The following is an 18,540-nucleotide window of genomic DNA, read 5'->3' as shown; positions in this document are numbered from 1 at the left end:
TTTCGTATTTGTTTTTGCTCTTTGACACACTGCCTGAAAATGCCCTACCTTGTTACACAAATTACACTTTTTGCCTTGTGCTGGACATGCTGGACTGTAAGACATGTGATTTTGTTTTACCCACACCCGTAGCAGTAACCATAATGTTTCTTGTCATGACTATTAAAGAACATATTCTTCTCAGATACAAAACACACATCAACATTATCAGATTGATTTACAAAGGACACAGGCAAGCTGTCTTTCGCAGCAGAAAGAATACAAAGATGTATCCTTTCCCATCCAAAATGGCCACCAAAATGTGCATGGCACATAATCATGAGGCACATGCCTACCTCAATCCAGATGAAAAAAAGAACCTGAGTGCTTGCTCAAACTGTCGGTCACCAGAACGACGAATGTCGCCGTGCATTCCAATCGCGAGCAGAGGACTTGCGCATGGACAACTTTTTCAAAATCCTGACATAGTAAGCAAATTACGCTGTGGTCTTGCAGGATGAATAAATAATAATAACACACAGTACCTTCTTGAAATGGCAACGCACTGCCATGCATTATGAAAATCTGATCCATCGACAGCCCGATCCATAGTAAGAAAGATTCAAACAATGGGCGGATAAAAGTACTGTACATCTGTATGTCTCCAAATCAACCCGCTCATTGCCAAAATGCTGAGTGTAGCATCCAACATGAAATAAACTTGGAAGATGGTATGTAGAAAATCTGATATGGAAGTTTATTCACAGAATAAGACCCAGGACCACTCCAAGAGACGCCTCTACTGTGAATGCCTGGAACAAAATTCCAGAACACACACACCAGATGACATCATCAAAATTCTGAATACATAAACACCAGACAACCCACCAGCCATTCCCTCACAGCCCATGGCTGCAGGTCTAGAGCTGAACATTACTGTGTGTTTCTCAGACAGGTGCATAGTACAGATGTGACTGAAAATATCGAAGGTCACCAATGGAAAGCCTCTTTCCTCGGGTGAGGAGGCTGATAACATACCATCTTCTTTATTCAATACATTGGATGTATGACGTTACAACGCGTGCTGTTACAACGCGTGCTGTTACAATGAAACTTTTACAACGCAAGTGGATTTACAAAGCTATGCCATTACAATGCAAGTCTTTACATCGACTTGCGCTAGATGGCGTGCTAACATTAGAAAAGTGTAATTTACTATTCCAACTCCAGTCCACTTAGCAGTAGGGAAGGTGTTGGGATAGTAAACTACACTATTTGTAATGTTAGCACACCATCTAGCGCAAGTCGATGTAAAGACTTGCGTTGTAATGGCATGCGTTGTAAATCCACTTGCGTTGTAACAGTTTCGTTGTAATGGTAGTGCGTTGTAAAAGTTGAGTTGTAAAGGTTGTTTACCAATACATTATCATAACTAAGTTGTTGCTATAAAATCTATGTATCCAAGACTGTAATGCATTGTTTGACCGCTTGTCATGCACTCCCAGAACAGCACCACGACCATTAGACAGTGCATTAGACAGAACATAAAAACATGGCACTGATATGCTTTTAATATGACTATCGTAATGCTCCCAAAAACACTCACAGCAAAAAACAGCACACAGACAACCAACAGAACTCATTAGACAGATGTTCTCATTTAATTTATCACAGTTCCGATATGCTAGACAGTCAGCTATCACCGAACTTCCAGCACCATCTACTGCTCTTTGTATTTTTCGCACAACACAGCACCAATGACACAACAGTTGACAAAAGACTGTGCCTTAATAGGACATCCAAATCTTAAAACCATGACACCTAACAGGCTACAATACCACTGAGTCATCAAAACAATCTCTTCAGGCTGAGCAATGGATAGTTGCACATCGCTGAAGCTGCACATCCCAGATGAACAAAACAAATGGCAAAGTGCTTTGCTACACACATCCATACAAATAATCCACTACAGCGCAAATGCACATCCAACCGAACCACGAGACACCACATCGCTGTGATTCTCCATGATGAGAATCCCTGAACCGTTTTCATAGGCTGCCCAGACTCTGAAGGTACTAAGGCACCATGTTAATGTCAAAGGTAGATAACATAATGCAACTATGGACTTATCTACGTAGCAACAGTACTTGCAGTCCACGGTTTTGTGCTGGTGTATGCACAGCCCTGCGAATGCAGCAGTGTTTCAAGCATCGTAGAGGGGAGGCAACAGACCACACACAAAACACACTTTAGGATTTTGGGACGTTTCTTGATATATTTTTGGGGAGCAGAATATAGACGATTAGGGAGTTATGGATGATAACCCCTAGCGTCAAGCAAAATATACACCACAGCAGTACTGATAAGACCCAGCTTTAAGCAAAATAAACATTGCAACGGTACTTTGTTGGATGGACCTCTAGAATCTTTAACCCGCTCCCAACCTCCCAGTTATCAATCACGAGTGAGGTAAAACCTAGCTAAATATCACCCAGTGAATTACACAAGACATTCCGCACCCAGCCTCTCAGTTATCGATCACCCAATGTTTGAACCCTAGTGCCCATTCTTAATGGATTGAATCACTGAATTGCTTTTTCTCTTGTGAAATCTCTGTTTTCCTTGTACTGTTCTCAATAGCTAAGACGGAACAATGATTCTGTCCTACAGACAAGTGTCATCCTCCAAAGCATAAACACATGATCCATATCTTCACACATATTGTGAAGTATCCTGAACTCACAGGCCTGACCTACTCTAAACACGTACCCTGCCTCTTGGATCCTGGCAAACTTGTATTTTGCTTCCCCAATATCTGTGCTAAGCCCTCTGGTGCACTAGTTCTAACCCCTTGTAAGGCGTTCGTCTACCTAGGTACCTCCCTTACCTCTCTACATAGCACATAGGTCAGTGTTAGCAGCTATAGACATCATTGATGCCTATGTTTAGCAAGTTACCTTTACATGCTGTCACATGAACAGCCCACCATTCCCACTCTCATTGACTCTAAATGTTACACAGTGCTTTTATCATAGAAATTGTTCCCTATCATCGTCTACGATGTATTACTATGTACCAGAGTGCATACACTATGATTACTGTTATGTTTTGCACCTCACCCAAGGTTTAGCATAACCTCAACCAAGTCTCACTACGACTTAACAAAGTCACAGAAATAAAAGTAAAGGAAGTATTTTCAGTAGACCATTTCGAACCTCTTGTTGATCTGGGCTTCGAAGCATTCGGTTGGGGTGACTGAGGGGTTCTTGATGTAAGCCAACGATGGGTGCCCTGCTGAACAGCTAAATGCATCACGTATGTTGCTATGTGTAAGCAGGTTGCCATGCTTCAGCTGGTCTGATAGCCTTGACTACAAGTTCATAAACAGACTGCACAGTGTTTGGTACAGTTTGGCTACTGTGGAGTAGATTTGATGATGTCTGTGTCTATGTGGTTTAGAGGTTTGAAATAATTGCTGATTCAGGTTATAGGTCTGAGGCCAAAGTGAAAGAGGGTGCAATATAGTCCAGAACAAGGGGGAAGTCACAGACTGGTCTAAGTGAGCTGATGCAGTCCTTTTGGAACCTGTTGGATAATAACTATTAGTCAGGCGATTGGAATGACGCTCAGAGGAAGTTGGAAGGAGTCTCACTGCATACCTACATATGTGTTTAGTGATAGGCTCGTGCGTATGGTACATCGGGATCAGCAAAAGACTAACAATAAAGACAAGATCAGGATGCTCTGTTATGCTCACCCCAGTGGTGTAAGAAACACCCAGCCCCCCCCCCCCCCACACACACACATCACTGATCTGTTCTCACTATGCATTTTATGTGTCAAAGAATTGCAGGACTATGTTAAAATAAACAAGCATTGGCATAGCCAATAGGTCTCACCTTTGGGACCTTATAAGTGTTTAGCCATGCAACAGTTGCATAACTAAACACTTATAAGGTCCCAAAAGCGAGACCTATTGGCTATGCCAATGCTTGTTGAGATTGGTGCCAGGGCCAGACTGGAAATTAAGAGCAGCAGCATCCTGTACATATCTTGGCATTTGGTTTGAAGAAAGAGGTCGCTCTAAGGCACACCTGCAATCACTCCAAAGCTAGGTGACTCCTGTTCGTTCTGTGCACAGTATAATACAGAAGTTGCTGAAAGGCCTGCCATGTTTTAAAAGGTATATTCCACTGTAGGGCTGTGAAAAACACTAAAGCCAAAATCCAAAGGCAAACGATAAAACGCTCAAGTGAATTATAGCCTTACATAACAGTGCAGGTCTGCAATGATCTTTATATGTTATGAAGAAAACACATATTTGGGATCAAATTCATAAGTTATAGAATTTACGTTTTTTCTCTTGCACATGAGGCTGCAGTACAAAATGTGAACTGTCTCAATGCCCAAGGGAAAACTAGGTGAAAATAGCTGAGCATTTCGTTTAAGAGCGTGAGGTTTTAATTGGCTGTTCAGCTGTCACTACATTTTAACCCCTTGCATGCCCGCCCCTTTCCCCGCCCAGTGCCGCGCCTTGCATTAGCGGGCGGAGTTCATGACGAGCTGGACTCGTCATGGGCACAGCGCCACCGCAGCCCATGACGAGTCCAGCTCGTCATGGGCACTGAAGGGGTTAAAAGAGAGAGATGGTGAAATGTTTGGTCTGTGGGAAATTATTCACACAGACAACCACATCCTCAATAACTGAGCACAGGAAGATACAAGAATTCCGAATTACAAGGGCACAAACAGGCTAAATTACTAAAGTGAGATTCGAGCTCAAGATTTATGCGGAGCACAAAGGGGGGTCAGACTCCGCAGCCCTGCAGGACTCTTTGGTGCTTATTAAATGCACTGCCCTGCTCTACACCAGCATCAGCTATTGATCGACTTTCCTGCAAAAATAAAGGTGTCAAATCTACACGCATCCTCAGAGATAAACATGTCATGACAGACAAAATCGAGCTAACCTCAAACTAGTCGGCTCTCATGCTGGTTGTGCACTAGGATCATTGTTGCGATAGCTAAAGTAGAGGGAGATAGAGTAGACTAGTTTGCCCAGGATAACACAAAAAGCATGCAAGTAGGTAATCGATTGGCACTAGATTGCTAGACACATAACCCATTTCAAAATTTTCCAGTCGCTTGCTCAAAACAATTTGACCATTTCGTTTAAGAGCGTGGGATTTTTATTGGCTGTTCAGCTGTCACTATATTCCAGTGTGTAATGTTTGGACCAATGTGCTGCTGCTGCACTTTGGCATTCTCTAATCTCTACTCTGCCCGAGGCGCTGATGAAACACAGCTCCTCTCTGGTGATTTACTGCTGTCACGCACATTGTAGTGCTACAATAAACAGTAAATTAAGCAAGAAATGCATCAGCTAAGCACGCGATGTGTGGCGCTTTAGCACAAATAAATAAAAAATGCCATTAGTTAAACACGGTGCTGCACGAAGCTCAACAAACAAGCATTGGTAACATAGCACATGAAGAGCAGCGTCGGAGAAACGGGTGCCCTGCTGACATATGAAGTGAGGGAAAGCAAAAAAGCCCAGGCTTTGAGCTTATTTGTTTTAAGCCACGCCCTTAACTACATCGACCACATCCCTTGGAGAGACCCTCCCAAGTTCTTTCATTCCACTTGAAGCCCTGGTTAGAATACATGTGAAGTATGTGATAGCACCACTTTCATTTCCAAACATTTATGCTGTCACCTTTATCACGCAGGGGGCGGAGGGGATTCCTAAATGAGCCATGAAAAACAAGCAAATCACCAGACGCTTACCAGCAGGAAGTTCAGGTGTAAAGCTTGAACTTGGTGGGCAGTGAGGTACACACCCAAGCAACAGGGGGTGCACCAACGGCGTGTACACATGCAACCTGTCTTTGTTGTGTCACAAGTGGATGGGCTTAACAAGTACATTTAATTATGTGTGCAAGTGCTCAGCAATTGAAGTGCTACCTGCCAATTAATCAATGCTATTTGCATGATGTGTGTGGATAACGATTTAAAAGAGGTTTCCAAGTGGGAGAATGCTAGTTTAATAGATCCGCTGTGACGAGATCCATTTCCGTTGTGTGTAAAGTAATATGGTGGGCAAACAACTTTTGTTTACTTTTGTAGTAATGGGGGCACGCAGTGCGGCCTGCTGCCATTGTTACAAAAGTGAATAAATAGAAAAAAAAGTTGCTTGTCCACTGTATTACTTTTACACACAACGCAAATGGCAAGCGCAGTTCACCCACCCTCCTCATGGACAGTTCTCCAAGCAGTGTTGGAAACAGTAAGGCGGCCGTCTCACATTTCACAAACTACACCAGATGGCGTTAGGCGACTTCCCATGCCTGCTATCTACGGCGCATATGAAGGGCTGCGGTTGGTCAGTTCGTGGGAATGCTAGCAGCTGCGGAACAGAGTATGGGCAGCAGGAGGGAGGAAAGCATTGCGCCAGAGCAGGCCGATGTACTTGCCCGCTCTCCCCCTGAAGCCTCCAATAATGCCTGCTGTGTATGGTGCAGTAACAGTCCAGATAAGAACAGCGCTGTTAACAACGGCGCTGTTGGAGCAAGTTTGGTTGAACAAGCCATCACCGAAATAAAGAATAAACGCTGCTGAGGGTGCCCGGGGCTTGTGCTGCCTCACTCGATGCACAGGGTATGGTTGGGGGGAGGGAAACGCTGTGTTTGAAAATAAACAGGTCGGTGAACTGAACACGTTTAAAATAAAAAATGAAAACATGAGCGTTCAAGTCTAAAATGGCACAGTTTTTAACATCCACTAAGGACGAAGTCACGAAACAGCAATCTAGCAGGGAAATGTTACCTTCACCCGCTGGGGGGGAAAGGGGGTAAACAAGCCATTATCCAAACAAACAAGTGCGGACGGAGGGATGCGGATTACATAGAGCAGGGAGCTGGAAACAGAGCGAGAGACAGGCGGAGATCAATAGCCGCTGGGGGAAAGCAGCTGATTGATAGCTGGAGAGTGGTGGGAGCACGGAAGCAGAGACAGGAGCAGAGCCATTGAAAAACAAGCTTTGGCCGCGCGCGAGCGGCCGGAGATGCAAAATGGGGTGGGGGAGGGGGAGAAGCGGGAGTTGTGTGTGCGCGTGCGTCATTGCGATCGCTCTGAATGCGAAAGTGATCGCGATGACGCACATGAGTTTTCAAAGTGCTGCTGGCGGCCGGCTGCGCGCGTGCACGATCGCGTGAACGCAAGCGTATGGCCAGCCAGCAGCACTTTGAAAATCCCACATACAAAATGTCTCTTCGAGCCAGCGCAAGCGCTGGAGCTCAGCGAGACCTAAAAAGGAAGTCTCTTCTTTGTCAGTGTAATCACAATGGTCTTCCCTCTTAAGACCTAGCGCTGATGCACTGAATGACAGGAATTCACAGGTCCGAGTCTGCATCTGTTAGTGGGTGGATATTTACAGGAAATTGAGCATGAATGTGAGGCTTCAGACCATTCAGAAGTTGTCCAGGTAAGACATTCCAATTGAGGACTTTTTTCTGATGGGGTGAAAAGCTTTCTTTCTAAAGAAATTCTAAAAATATACCACCTTGGAGCATTTAGTATGGATCTGGTTATAGACTTAAGGTGTGAAATATCTGTTTCTTGAGGGCTATCAGATGAACACTTGGAACTGAGATGGCAGGTTTGATTGCGTTTGGAGGTTGGATCAAAACCTTAGCCAATATGCAAGTGACAGCATGTTTGGGGTAGGGGGTCAGACGAAGAATGAAACAGCTGGTTATCGGATGAAGAAATATTTTCTCTTGCTGCGGAGACCTTGTAAGGCTGCAATGGGCTTTAAGTGAAGGAGGTTTGTGAATTCCCTGGTGAATCGGGAGATCAGTTTTGATGTTTTTGAGGTGGTGGTAATTCTTTGTAAATAAAAAAAAGTTTTTTCTCAAGTTATGATTGTCTTTTTAGCTTTTGTAGTACAAGTCAAAGAGCTGCGACTGAGGCTTCGTCCATCTTCTCTCATATTAACTATCTTTTCATGCTGGCAAGGAATGTCATGGGCCAAAAGTCTTCTTGCTTGATTCTCATTTGCTTTCAACAGATCTCTGCAGGCCAAAATATTTGTTTACATTAACATTCACATCCATACTGAGGGTCACTGTTAGCTCTTCCAGTGGGATGCGAAGTTTAGATTAGAGATTTAGAAAAACTTAAAAGAAAATTTCTTGTTTTAAGCAATTTCAGTTCAGGTAACTTTCAGGGCTGCATTATAGCAAAATGGTCTATAGCCGGTCTGCTCTCATATGTGTACCCTACACTGCTGCAAGAAATGCAAACCCGGGGTATGCATCATTTTAGCAGAGAAAATAAGTATTCCTGTGTGCATGCGGCTACAAGCCTGTTGAGCACCTGTGCAATTGTCTCTCGCTCTCCAGTTGCCGACGCTGAGAGATTTTAATAAGGGGAGTCTTTGGACGTGTCCCCACATTTAGCAGTTCACTGCTTTGGGACCAAGATTCCAAAGACACAATCAGGTCTGTTATTCGACCCCCCCCAGATCCCACCCCTACCAAGGGCTTAGGCTTCTTTTAGGTTTGCTTTCTCAATTAAGTCAAAGTCCAATATGGTGATATACACATGGATTAAGAATCTATTTATCCTACTGGTCGCAGTCAGAGAATTATGAAGCTCCTGGGGTATCGGAGAACTTGCAGTTGTGGCTAAGGGTCACCAGGACCAATTATTGCGACCAATCAGATGCCGTTGTGAAATTGTACTGCCTGCGAGTCACTGCGGTACCAGCCGAGTCTACAGTCAAGGTCAAGAGGGCCCAAATATAAATACGGCTTAGCTTTTGAATCCCTGGTTCATTTTTTATCTTTTTTTATTTTTCAGCAGTTTTATATTGCTTGGCCTGGGCCCAAGGCACGATAGAGCATATCACAAGAGCCTGTGATGCAAGCTAGCGAGTCCAAAGGCGATGCAGTGGAACACTAGCGATGGTGCCAGCTGCTGGAAGATATGGAAGCTCCTAGACTAAGGAGGACCTAAAATGTAGGGCCCGGCCTATTCACAAAGATATTTTTGGCCACAGATGTAGGTTGGCAGCCGAAAATTCCTCTTTTTCACTTGCCAGGAATTCACAAAAGGATTCTTGGCAAGCATGAAAGGATTTGCTGTTGTGGGTAACTCTGCTAGGGGTGTGGAGAAACCTACAGCAGTAACTGCCACGGAAGGGCCAGTAAAGGGGCGCTACCAGGTGTGGTTTGCCTTGTACATTTGTGGGAGTCCACAACACCAGACCCTTTGAAATGGAGCCCCTACATTTGGTGGAGACTTAAGGGCAGGGCTTTCTCAAAGGGGAAACAAGTTTTCCCTATTGAGATAAAAGGAAATAAAATGATTCAAAACATGCCCCAGAATATTTGTTCATTTTATAATAACTATATGGTCCTGGTGTTGTGCAACATTCGAATAGGCACCATTATGGCCAGTGACAGACAATCCTTTCCATTCCTACAGCGTGCGTTTCTAAGTGACTCCAGACCGCCACGCGCCTCCATTTTATGATTCAATTACCTTTCTTGTAGAATCTGTTTATTCTTTGCACTGAACATGTGGACAAATCTGTTCCAGGTGCAATGTACTAACGAAATATTTCAGCTAAGTACATTCATCCACCATGAGATGCACTTTCTGAGGCGGTTACCCGGAGTAAACTTCCAATCACCCGAGAACCATAAGATCGAGGGGTGACTTTTTCAGGAATGAGTTCCAATTCTCTGGGGTATTTTAACCCCATTCGGTGCCAAATTGGGTTTTTACAGATGTAGAAGGCAGCTTGTCACTATTTTTGCAGCAATGTGATTCACAAGTTTAGCTTAAAACATACACTTACAATACAAAGTATATGCTATTTTTAGGACATCTAGAACTTCAATTGGGTGAACCCTAAGCGTATATACAGCTGGACAACGAAAATAGTAAAGAAGACGTGCCGAATTTTACAATTTTACTAAATGGTTTATTGATTTGATGCTTTCCTTACAAATGAAATTACTCTTGAACAAACAAGGACATTACAGCATTATATGTATGATATACAAAACAGTTTGTAGCTACTGCTAATTGAGCGCTATGCATGTCAGAAAGAGTATGACGCAACACTATAAAATCACCTGAAGACATGCATCCATAGCACCGACACTACATTTAAAATGCACTGAAAAGACGTTCTAATTTAGAATCCCCAAAATATGATGCAGATATGGAAACATAAACACAGAAATGATGATGAAATCATAAAGCATAAAGCAAATGGGGAAAGAAAGAAGGACAGGAAATCGGACTGTGGTAAAATTAAACGACCAAATTTGATTATGATTATAATCTGTTCCAAAGGTCATTTTTCGCAGTGGCGGCTGGCATGGCTAGCGGGTGGGGAGCCGGGGGCTGTGGGGGGTGATCACGCTGGGCGGGGGTTTGCGGGGGTCGCGATAGCGGGAGGGAGCATGACAAAACAAAAAATTTAAGTAGCTTACCTTTCCACGGGTCCCGCATCTCTGCTCCTGCTCTCCTGCGTCCAACTTCAGCAACAGGAAGCAGGCAGCCAGGCTCCCTCCCCTAAGCCAATCACAATGCTGCAATGCAGCATTGTGATTGGCCTGCAATCAAACCAAAGTGGAACCCTAGAGCTGTAGAGCTGCAAGGAGAACGGGGAAAGTGCACATGACTGGTTTGGGAAGCCCGAGAGGACCGACCAAACAGTCATTGCGCACTAAGGAGTGGGCAAACCACTCCTCCCTGCCCTGCTCCGACAGCAGAGCAGCCTGGCCCGTCCGCAAAGCAGCACAAACATAAAATGATAATAACTGAAAGTTATTATAATTTTATGTTTTTGTTTCTCGCACTGCTTGAAAGCAGTGGGGCAACACTCATCCGCCATAGCGGAGGAGCCGCCACTGATTTTTCGGTGCAAACTCCTCTTTTTACCTGTAAGGAAATGCCTCATTTGCCTGATCACCCCCAAACTTTTGGACTGATGCTGCTGGTTTTTTGACACTGAGAGTGCACCAAAGACTTCTAACTAGACCTCAGTGCCAGTGCTCTGACCCTTAAAAGTGTAATGTCTGACTGGCTTATACCCATTGGCTATTAACTTCCACATCCCTCAAGGGCACTTTATGGACATAAATATGGCACCCCTGGCACCCGACCTCACATCAGAACTGGAGAGAGGACCAAAGAAGGACTGCCCTACTGTTCCTTGGACCCAGCAAATAGGGGCTGCACCAAAGACTGAACTGCACCTGCTGTTCCTGGGATAGCATAGAGATGACTGTGTGTGGGGTGCCTAGCTCTGGAAAAGTCGTCCCTGAGCCCCAGACAAAAGAGGTGAGCTTCAAGAGTCAGTTGGCTGATTTCTTGTTACAGCTACAGGGCTACAAAACCTGAAGTAGTCATCCTTGGCAAGTCAGTCGCCACCCTCGCAAGACCCTCACTGACCTCTGACGTTTTACTTAAAAATCTATATTTCCAGAACCCTCTGGTCGATTTTATTTGTTTAGTGTCCAAACATTCTTAAAAATAAGATCTATTTTTATGAATTGGTGTCGGATTTCTATTGTGTTGAGTGACTCTCTTAATTTATTGTTTTGGTACTTCTAATGCTTTACATTTGTTCCTTTGTTTAAGGCTGAGTGCTTGAAGCAACAGCTACCCAGGGTTGAGCTATGGTTTAACAAACGAGTCCGACTGGACCCAAGATGGTAATGTAAGAGTCTCACACGGTGAGGTTCCACACCATATAGTACACCAGTTTCCTCACAGCACCCAAAATGGAAATACAAGAGCCCTCAACTTGGGGTTTTGTACATGTGATTCGTGGCTGGGGAAACTTGCCGCAAACTGTGAGAGAAATTGCGTAAAATGGACGCTGTGATAATAAGTGAATCAAGCATTAATTACCTGAATTTTGTGTGTCCATCATGACCAGAGTATATTAACAGATTCTGTTCATGCAGTTCCTCAAATTTTCATAATGCAAGCTAAATCATAAGTTCAAAACAGAGGCCATGACGCCTAATTTTTTACTTGTGTTATGTTAACTAAGATTTCGGTACATAAATGTGATTTTCTGTGCCACAGTTTGAAGCAAAGTCAATGACTGTTTGATAGCTTCTTTTAAACCTGGTCATGAAGAAGAACAGCCAGATAATAGGATCAAGTAAATGATGACCAAGTGTTAAGTTTAACCTTGAGAGATCTTCAGATCAAGAGACCGCTCACATCACCATATTACAGGACCAAGCGCACTAGCCAACTTTAAATGTCAACTAGACAACAATAGTTACGTAAAGAAGGCATTTTGTGGGCAGAGCTTTAAGACTAAGCGTGTAAAACCATGAAAAACTATTTGGAATGTCCCAAGAAAGATTATTCGAGAATATATTAGGATGAAGTTTTAGCTTTCTGAACTTCTCCATAGTCTTCTCAAAAACGTAAGCAACCAAGAGGTGGAAAAAGGTCTGCTGCTCCAAACTAGCTTCAGGTAAAATGGCTTATTGAAGACGCAGGTGGCCAGCAAATTCGAAAAACATTTGATGACAACTTTTGAAAAGTTGATATCTCTCAAATTCATTTTTTTTTACTATAAACTCTGTCCTTTTAGCCTCGAACCAAGTCATCCAGACGTTTAGCTGTTCTTGGTTTATACCAACTAGAACATATCACTGCCAGGATTTGGTATGTTTCTCACACAAGCAAAAATAAACTTTCTGAAGCATCCCAAAATCATGTTTTCTTACATCTTCAGTGTCTTTCAGTATGAAATATGCATAGGTTTCATTCTGTGCGGGTTCAGGTCTGCATAAGAGTTAGAAAGCGCATTAAAGTCATGTCAGGAAATTCTATGTGGTAACTTCCATTATCTTGGAACAACAAAAGAAATGGCAGCTGCATCATGCCTTATGTGCTCGTATGCATGGGGATGCACTGCTGCATGCATGTGCATACATGGTGATGCATACATATGGATACGTCATAACACTGGGTGTCATTACACACTCACACATGCGTGATGACGCACGGGCATGTCCATGCCATCGTTTTTGTTGTTGTTGATGCTTGACATCTTCAGGGTAAAGCATATTTTTTTCTCTTTTTGACGATACTGAATAACATTGGCAAAGCCAACAGGTTTGTATTGGCAACCAAAATAGGAGACCTATTGGCTTTGCCAACGCTTCTTCTATTTAAACAGTTCCGTTTTGATTCAAACCCCCCAAGTCTAGTTCATTTTACCTTTCAAGCCTTCCATGTGGAAGCATTGGGCATTCACAGATACAGAAAGGGAAAGCACTCACCACAAACTTGCTGCTCTTGTTGCCTGGTGCGCTAGCGAAGGTGATCTCAAGGTCCAAAGGGAGGATAAGGCTCAGTATTTCCTCTCCACCATCCTTCCCCATGACAATGGACTCCTCACAGTCCACAAACAGGGTCACTTTGTGGGCCTCTAGGTTTAGGGCTACTCTGGCCCACTGCATCTCAGTGAAGGGGGAACCGCCAGGAAAAAGCATAGAGGCAGGTTGCATGCCTGGCGCCGAGCGGTACTCCAGCCGCAACTGGTTGGTGCGGGTATTGGAGAAAAGCTGGAGCAGTGGGTGTCCATCGCGTTGCAAGGCAGCCGGAGATAGAAAGGAGATAAGGGCTGCCTCAGTGCCCCGTGCCTGCTTAGCCACAAAGTGGAACCCCAGAGCGCCCTGCATGGCGGACAAGAGGTAGACAGAGTAATCCCATGGGAGGGTCAGATGCGGCACACGCTGGCGGAACTTCCAGGCTGGAACCCCAGGCTCGCGCCCCTCCACTTTGGTTACACCTTTCACCGAACGAGTCACGTTGAGTGCCTCCAGGAGATCAATGACTGTGAATAAAAGAAAGAAAGAGTAAAATTAGTCAGTATTTACTTTAACCATTCTCCCTACCCACCCTGACCCCTCTTGTGTGCAGATTAAGTACGCACCCAAATGGGCAAGATAGCTCCGTGAGTCAAGCACTTCTTGGTCAGGTCTTCAACTACCCTTTACATTTGAGACTTATTTTAACCAACTAAGGGGCATATCAGCAAGTCAAGGCGATAGAATTATCACTGCTTTTGCGGCCGTTTTCGGACGAAAAGTGGCGATAATTTTATCGCCTAATTAGCAAGCTCACGCTAACGCGTGAAAACTTGCGTTAGCGTAATGAGATGCAAAGTGGGCGTTCCTGACCTGACATGACAGGAGAAATGTCGCTAAGCGACATTTCTCCTATCATCAGGCCCCACGCTATGAAGCATAGCAGCAAGAAAAGTAGTGATAACCCCTTTTATCGCTACTTTCCTTACGCCTGCTTCAGGACTGATTTAGCCATGATATCCTATGGAAGGTGGATATCATGGCTAAGTTTGTGAGTCCCTATCATCAAGCTAACGCCACATTGCATGAGATTATCGCTGGGTTTCCAGCGATAATCTCACGTTAGGCAGTTAGCGTGAGAATTTTTATCACTTTTGAGATAAGCGTTGCTAATAGCACGCTATCTCAGCGATAAAAATCCACGCTAGCCGGCGATAATTATCCTAGCGCTAAGTGCGCTTAGCGATAATTATCGCCGGTTGTTGCTGATATGCCCCTAAAATCTTTCTCTTTTTGAGGCCAGAAAAACAACAAAGATTGCTGTTTAGTGATAAGACCTCATATTTAAAATGGCAATAAACATTCAGTTAGATGTGTGTGCCTTATATAAATTATCAATATTAATTAGAATTTGGGTTTTTCACAGAATGAATAGTAAAATCCATTTGGGCTTTCGGGATATCTACAATAAACATATGCGAGGAAAATTTAAATATATTTTATTTCAATGTGTATTATGAGCATTTTTATCATCCTGAATAACAGACTGGATGTTGCTAATCAGTGGCCCTCACAGTGTCCAGGGATGTTTAAGATGCTTTCTTTTTAGGTCTCCGCTGACAGCACAGCTGCTGCCAGATCTTAAACGATCAACAGAACAAGAGTTTAAAGAAAGACTACTGAAGGGCGTTGGCTCCTCCTACATGTTGTTATCCTACAGCGTTCAAGCAGAAGTTGTGTACGTCCGTTGGAAATGAGCATTTGTTCTACATTTTATCTCTTGTTGGAAAGCTTATGTTCAATACAATAGGCTACAAATGGTTATGTACCAAGCCAATGATGCCATTTGTCAGAGTCATCTTTGTGATCTGTTATTATGAAAAGTTATGACTAAGCAGAAGGCCCAGCTTCTTTATTGTGAAAAACATATATTAAAGTCAAGAGTCCTGTAAGGGTGGATTGCTAATAAACCATGATAAAGCCTGTACAAGGGTATTTTGTTACAAGAAAACTCACAGATTACTTGCAGTATGCAAGGATTTTGGTTTTAGTTACTGTTCAGACTAATCCTTGAAGTACGCGATTTTCAAAGTCATAACCCTTGTTAAGGTTATCTTTTGTGCATTTTTGTAATTTTATGTCTCGATGCTAATAGTCGCCTTCTTGAAAAGCCAGTATTGAATACAGTATAAAAAAAGGAAAAACCCAGCACTAGAACCAATCACTGGATGAAAAGTATGTAATAGGAGTAAAACCGTGGAAACAGACAATCCTTTATAGATTTAATTTTTAAAAAATGTGTAAGATTAAAATGAACTATTCTATTTTGTATTTTAAATGAAATTGAATATCAAAAATTATTTTTTTATACATGTACTTTTATGATCATTTTGTAATTGATCGAATAAAGGATTTTGATTGATTGATTGATTGAATACAGTAGGCTTGAGTTGGATATGGTGACAAGTCAATGATAAAAGAGATAAGTCTTCTTGGTTTTTCTGTTCAGATGCCAATGGTCTGATTTGTTTACCATTAAATGTAACAACAAAGTCAGTAGGGATTGCTTATTTATAGTAGAAACCACATGTTAATGCCAATAGGCCTTTAGTAGCGGATTTTTATTATGCTGCTACAGACATTTGTTGCAAAGAATCTCCTGGTGTTGGTTAACCCCTCTGACAAGTGCTGAGGGTAGAAAATACATATTGTGATAATCGCTGTTACGCCCCTGTAGGATAACTCACATATTGCTATGCCAGCTGTAATTTTGTACATATTTGTATTTTTATGACTGTCGCTTTGTGGGAAAGCTTATGCGCAATACAGCAGGCATGCATGCATTGGTTATTTTGACTAACCAGTGACAAAGGCTATAGTACTGATCGGTTCATTGGGAAAAGTTATGACAGAAGCTAAAGGTCTGATCGGGTTGTAATGAAGGGTTATGACATGGGCAGTAGGTCCAACTTATTTTTTGTGAAAAGCATAAGAGCCAATAGGCCTTTAGGGGTTGGTTGTTATTACATGTGTTGAAGCCTGTAGACAGGTATTTTCGTCAAATGGAATCGTAAAGTGATTACTGTAGTGTGCAAGAGATTTTGTGTTGCTTTCCCTTCTGACAAATTCAGGGGATAGAAGATTTCAATCTCCTTATCCTTGTGAGGAGTTTTAGGAGGGCTTGTATATTTTTTTTGCCTACTGTTATTTTGTGCATATTTTTAATTTCATAATGGTATGCATGATGGTAGCCTTATCAGAAAGCTCAAGTTTCATACAGTAAGACTGTTTTTTTTTCATGGCAACATGTCAATGATAAGGGCTACAGGCCTGATTGGTTCACTGGGAAATGCTTAGTCCAATGACATAGAGCTTATCTGCTTAATATGAAAAGCTACAACAAAGGCAGTAGGCCTCTATTATTTATTATGAGATGCACCTGTTAAAGCTAATAGTCCTTTAAAGGTGGGTCATTGTTACACTGTGTTAAAGGTTGCATAGGTTTTTGCAAAATGTAATATTTTACATTTTTTCATATTTTATGACTGTAGGTCTGATGGCTGCCATTGGGAACAAGTATGCTCAATACAGGAGAACTGAGTTGTTTATGGTGACAAGACAATGAAGTATGTAGACCGGAATGGTTAATTGGGAAAATGTTGTCAGATGCTGAAGGTCTCAACTGTCTATTAAGAAAAGTTACATTAAAAGCAGTAGGCCTGACTTATTTATTGTGTCAAGCAAATATTAAAGCAAATATGGTTTGTATGTTGAACTGTTAGTATACTGTCGTAGAGCCTCTTTACAGGCATTTTGTTACCTATAATTTCATTGATTTTCTGTTACCACTTTCTCTGACAAACTCTTATGGTACAACTTTGCACGGGTGAAATCCTTATTAGGCCTACACTGGAGGGTTGAGTATTGTTGTACATATTTGCACTTCTCTGCATGTATTCCTGGTGGTTGCCTTGTTGCGCATCTTATGTTCAATACGGTAAACTACCATTGGTTTTGATGACAAGCCAATGATAATGTCTACAGACCTGATCGGTTAATTGGAAAAAGTTATGCCAGATGCTTTATGTCTATTCCGTTCACTACAAAATGATATGACAAAGGTAATAGGGCTAACTTACATACAGTAAAAACATATGTTAAAGATAAAAGGCCTTTAATGGTGTATTGTTACTACACTGTATTCCAGTCCATGAACACAAATTTTGTTACATGGACATTGACATATTACTGTAGTAGGTAAGGGTTTTGTCATGCGTTACACCCCCACCCCCTTTCAACATATCCTGAGGTTAGAAGAAATGCGATTGAGAATGCTTATTAGACTTCCTATAAGGGGTTATATATTGTTTTACCAACTGTAATTTTATGCATATATGTAATTTTATGCTAGCATCTAGCAGTGTTTATTAAAGACTTTTTGATTGTTTACGTATTCTTAATTGCAAGCACATGCCTGCCACATTGCAGTAGCATTTATCTTTTTTCCCTTTGTATTATTTTTATTTATCTTGCATGGTTAGGTGAGTGGATGAATCTAAGAATGAATCGTGGCTGAATAAATGGAGGCATGAGTGCCAGGATGAGTGACAGAGTGCATGTATGATTACGTATTGGGTACCCAAACTCACCAGTAATTGAAGAGGCACATTTGGGTTGGAGCCACACCTATTGCTATTGCCAATGCTTGTCAACCTGGCAGTAACAGGACATTACACAAAGCAGTGCTATCTGGCTGTCATCCAGAATTCGACCATTTTATTATTAATTGATACAGTCACTCACAGGCTGAGATAACTTTCTCTCTGTACCACTATCAACAACTAGTGACAGTGAGGAGGTTGCCATGCTGCAAAACATTGCATGAAAGTTTAGTAAATCCAGCGGCGGCTCCTACGCTAAGGCGGAGGAGCATCGCCCCACTAAGTGAAAAGGAAAAATAAAATGATAATAACACAATGCTAATAACGTTACGTTATTATCATTTTATTCTTCTGTATGGCACTCGAGTCAAGTTAGGGAAGGGCTGGGCTTGCCACAGGGAAAGGGAGGAGGAGTGGTTGCTGTTGCACCATAAGTGTGCATGACGGTTTGGCCAGCTGTCTTAGGCTGGCCAAACTGTCATGCACACTTAGCATGTTCTCCGCCCGGCTGTATTGCAAGGTCGGGTGGAGAACATGCA

At 42.6% G+C, this 18,540-nt stretch overlaps 1 protein-coding gene across 1 annotated transcript in view; it reads right to left on the bottom strand.

Moving 5' to 3' along the window:
* Window positions 1-18,540, bottom strand: part of KCP (kielin cysteine rich BMP regulator) — a 496,613-nt gene that overhangs the window by 408,747 nt on the left and 69,326 nt on the right. The window contains exon 2 of the mRNA XM_085653703.1: window positions 13,311-13,867. Coding sequence (XP_085509829.1) covers window positions 13,311-13,867 — 557 coding nt within the window. The remainder of the gene's footprint in view (window positions 1-13,310; window positions 13,868-18,540) is intronic.

The sequence above is a fragment of the Triturus cristatus genome, chromosome 4_1 (genome assembly GCF_964204655.1).
Source record: "Triturus cristatus chromosome 4_1, aTriCri1.1, whole genome shotgun sequence".
Taxonomy (NCBI): domain Eukaryota; kingdom Metazoa; phylum Chordata; class Amphibia; order Caudata; family Salamandridae; genus Triturus; species Triturus cristatus.
Note: the sequence above shows the minus strand (reverse complement) of the source record. Positions and strands in the feature narration are given on the sequence as shown.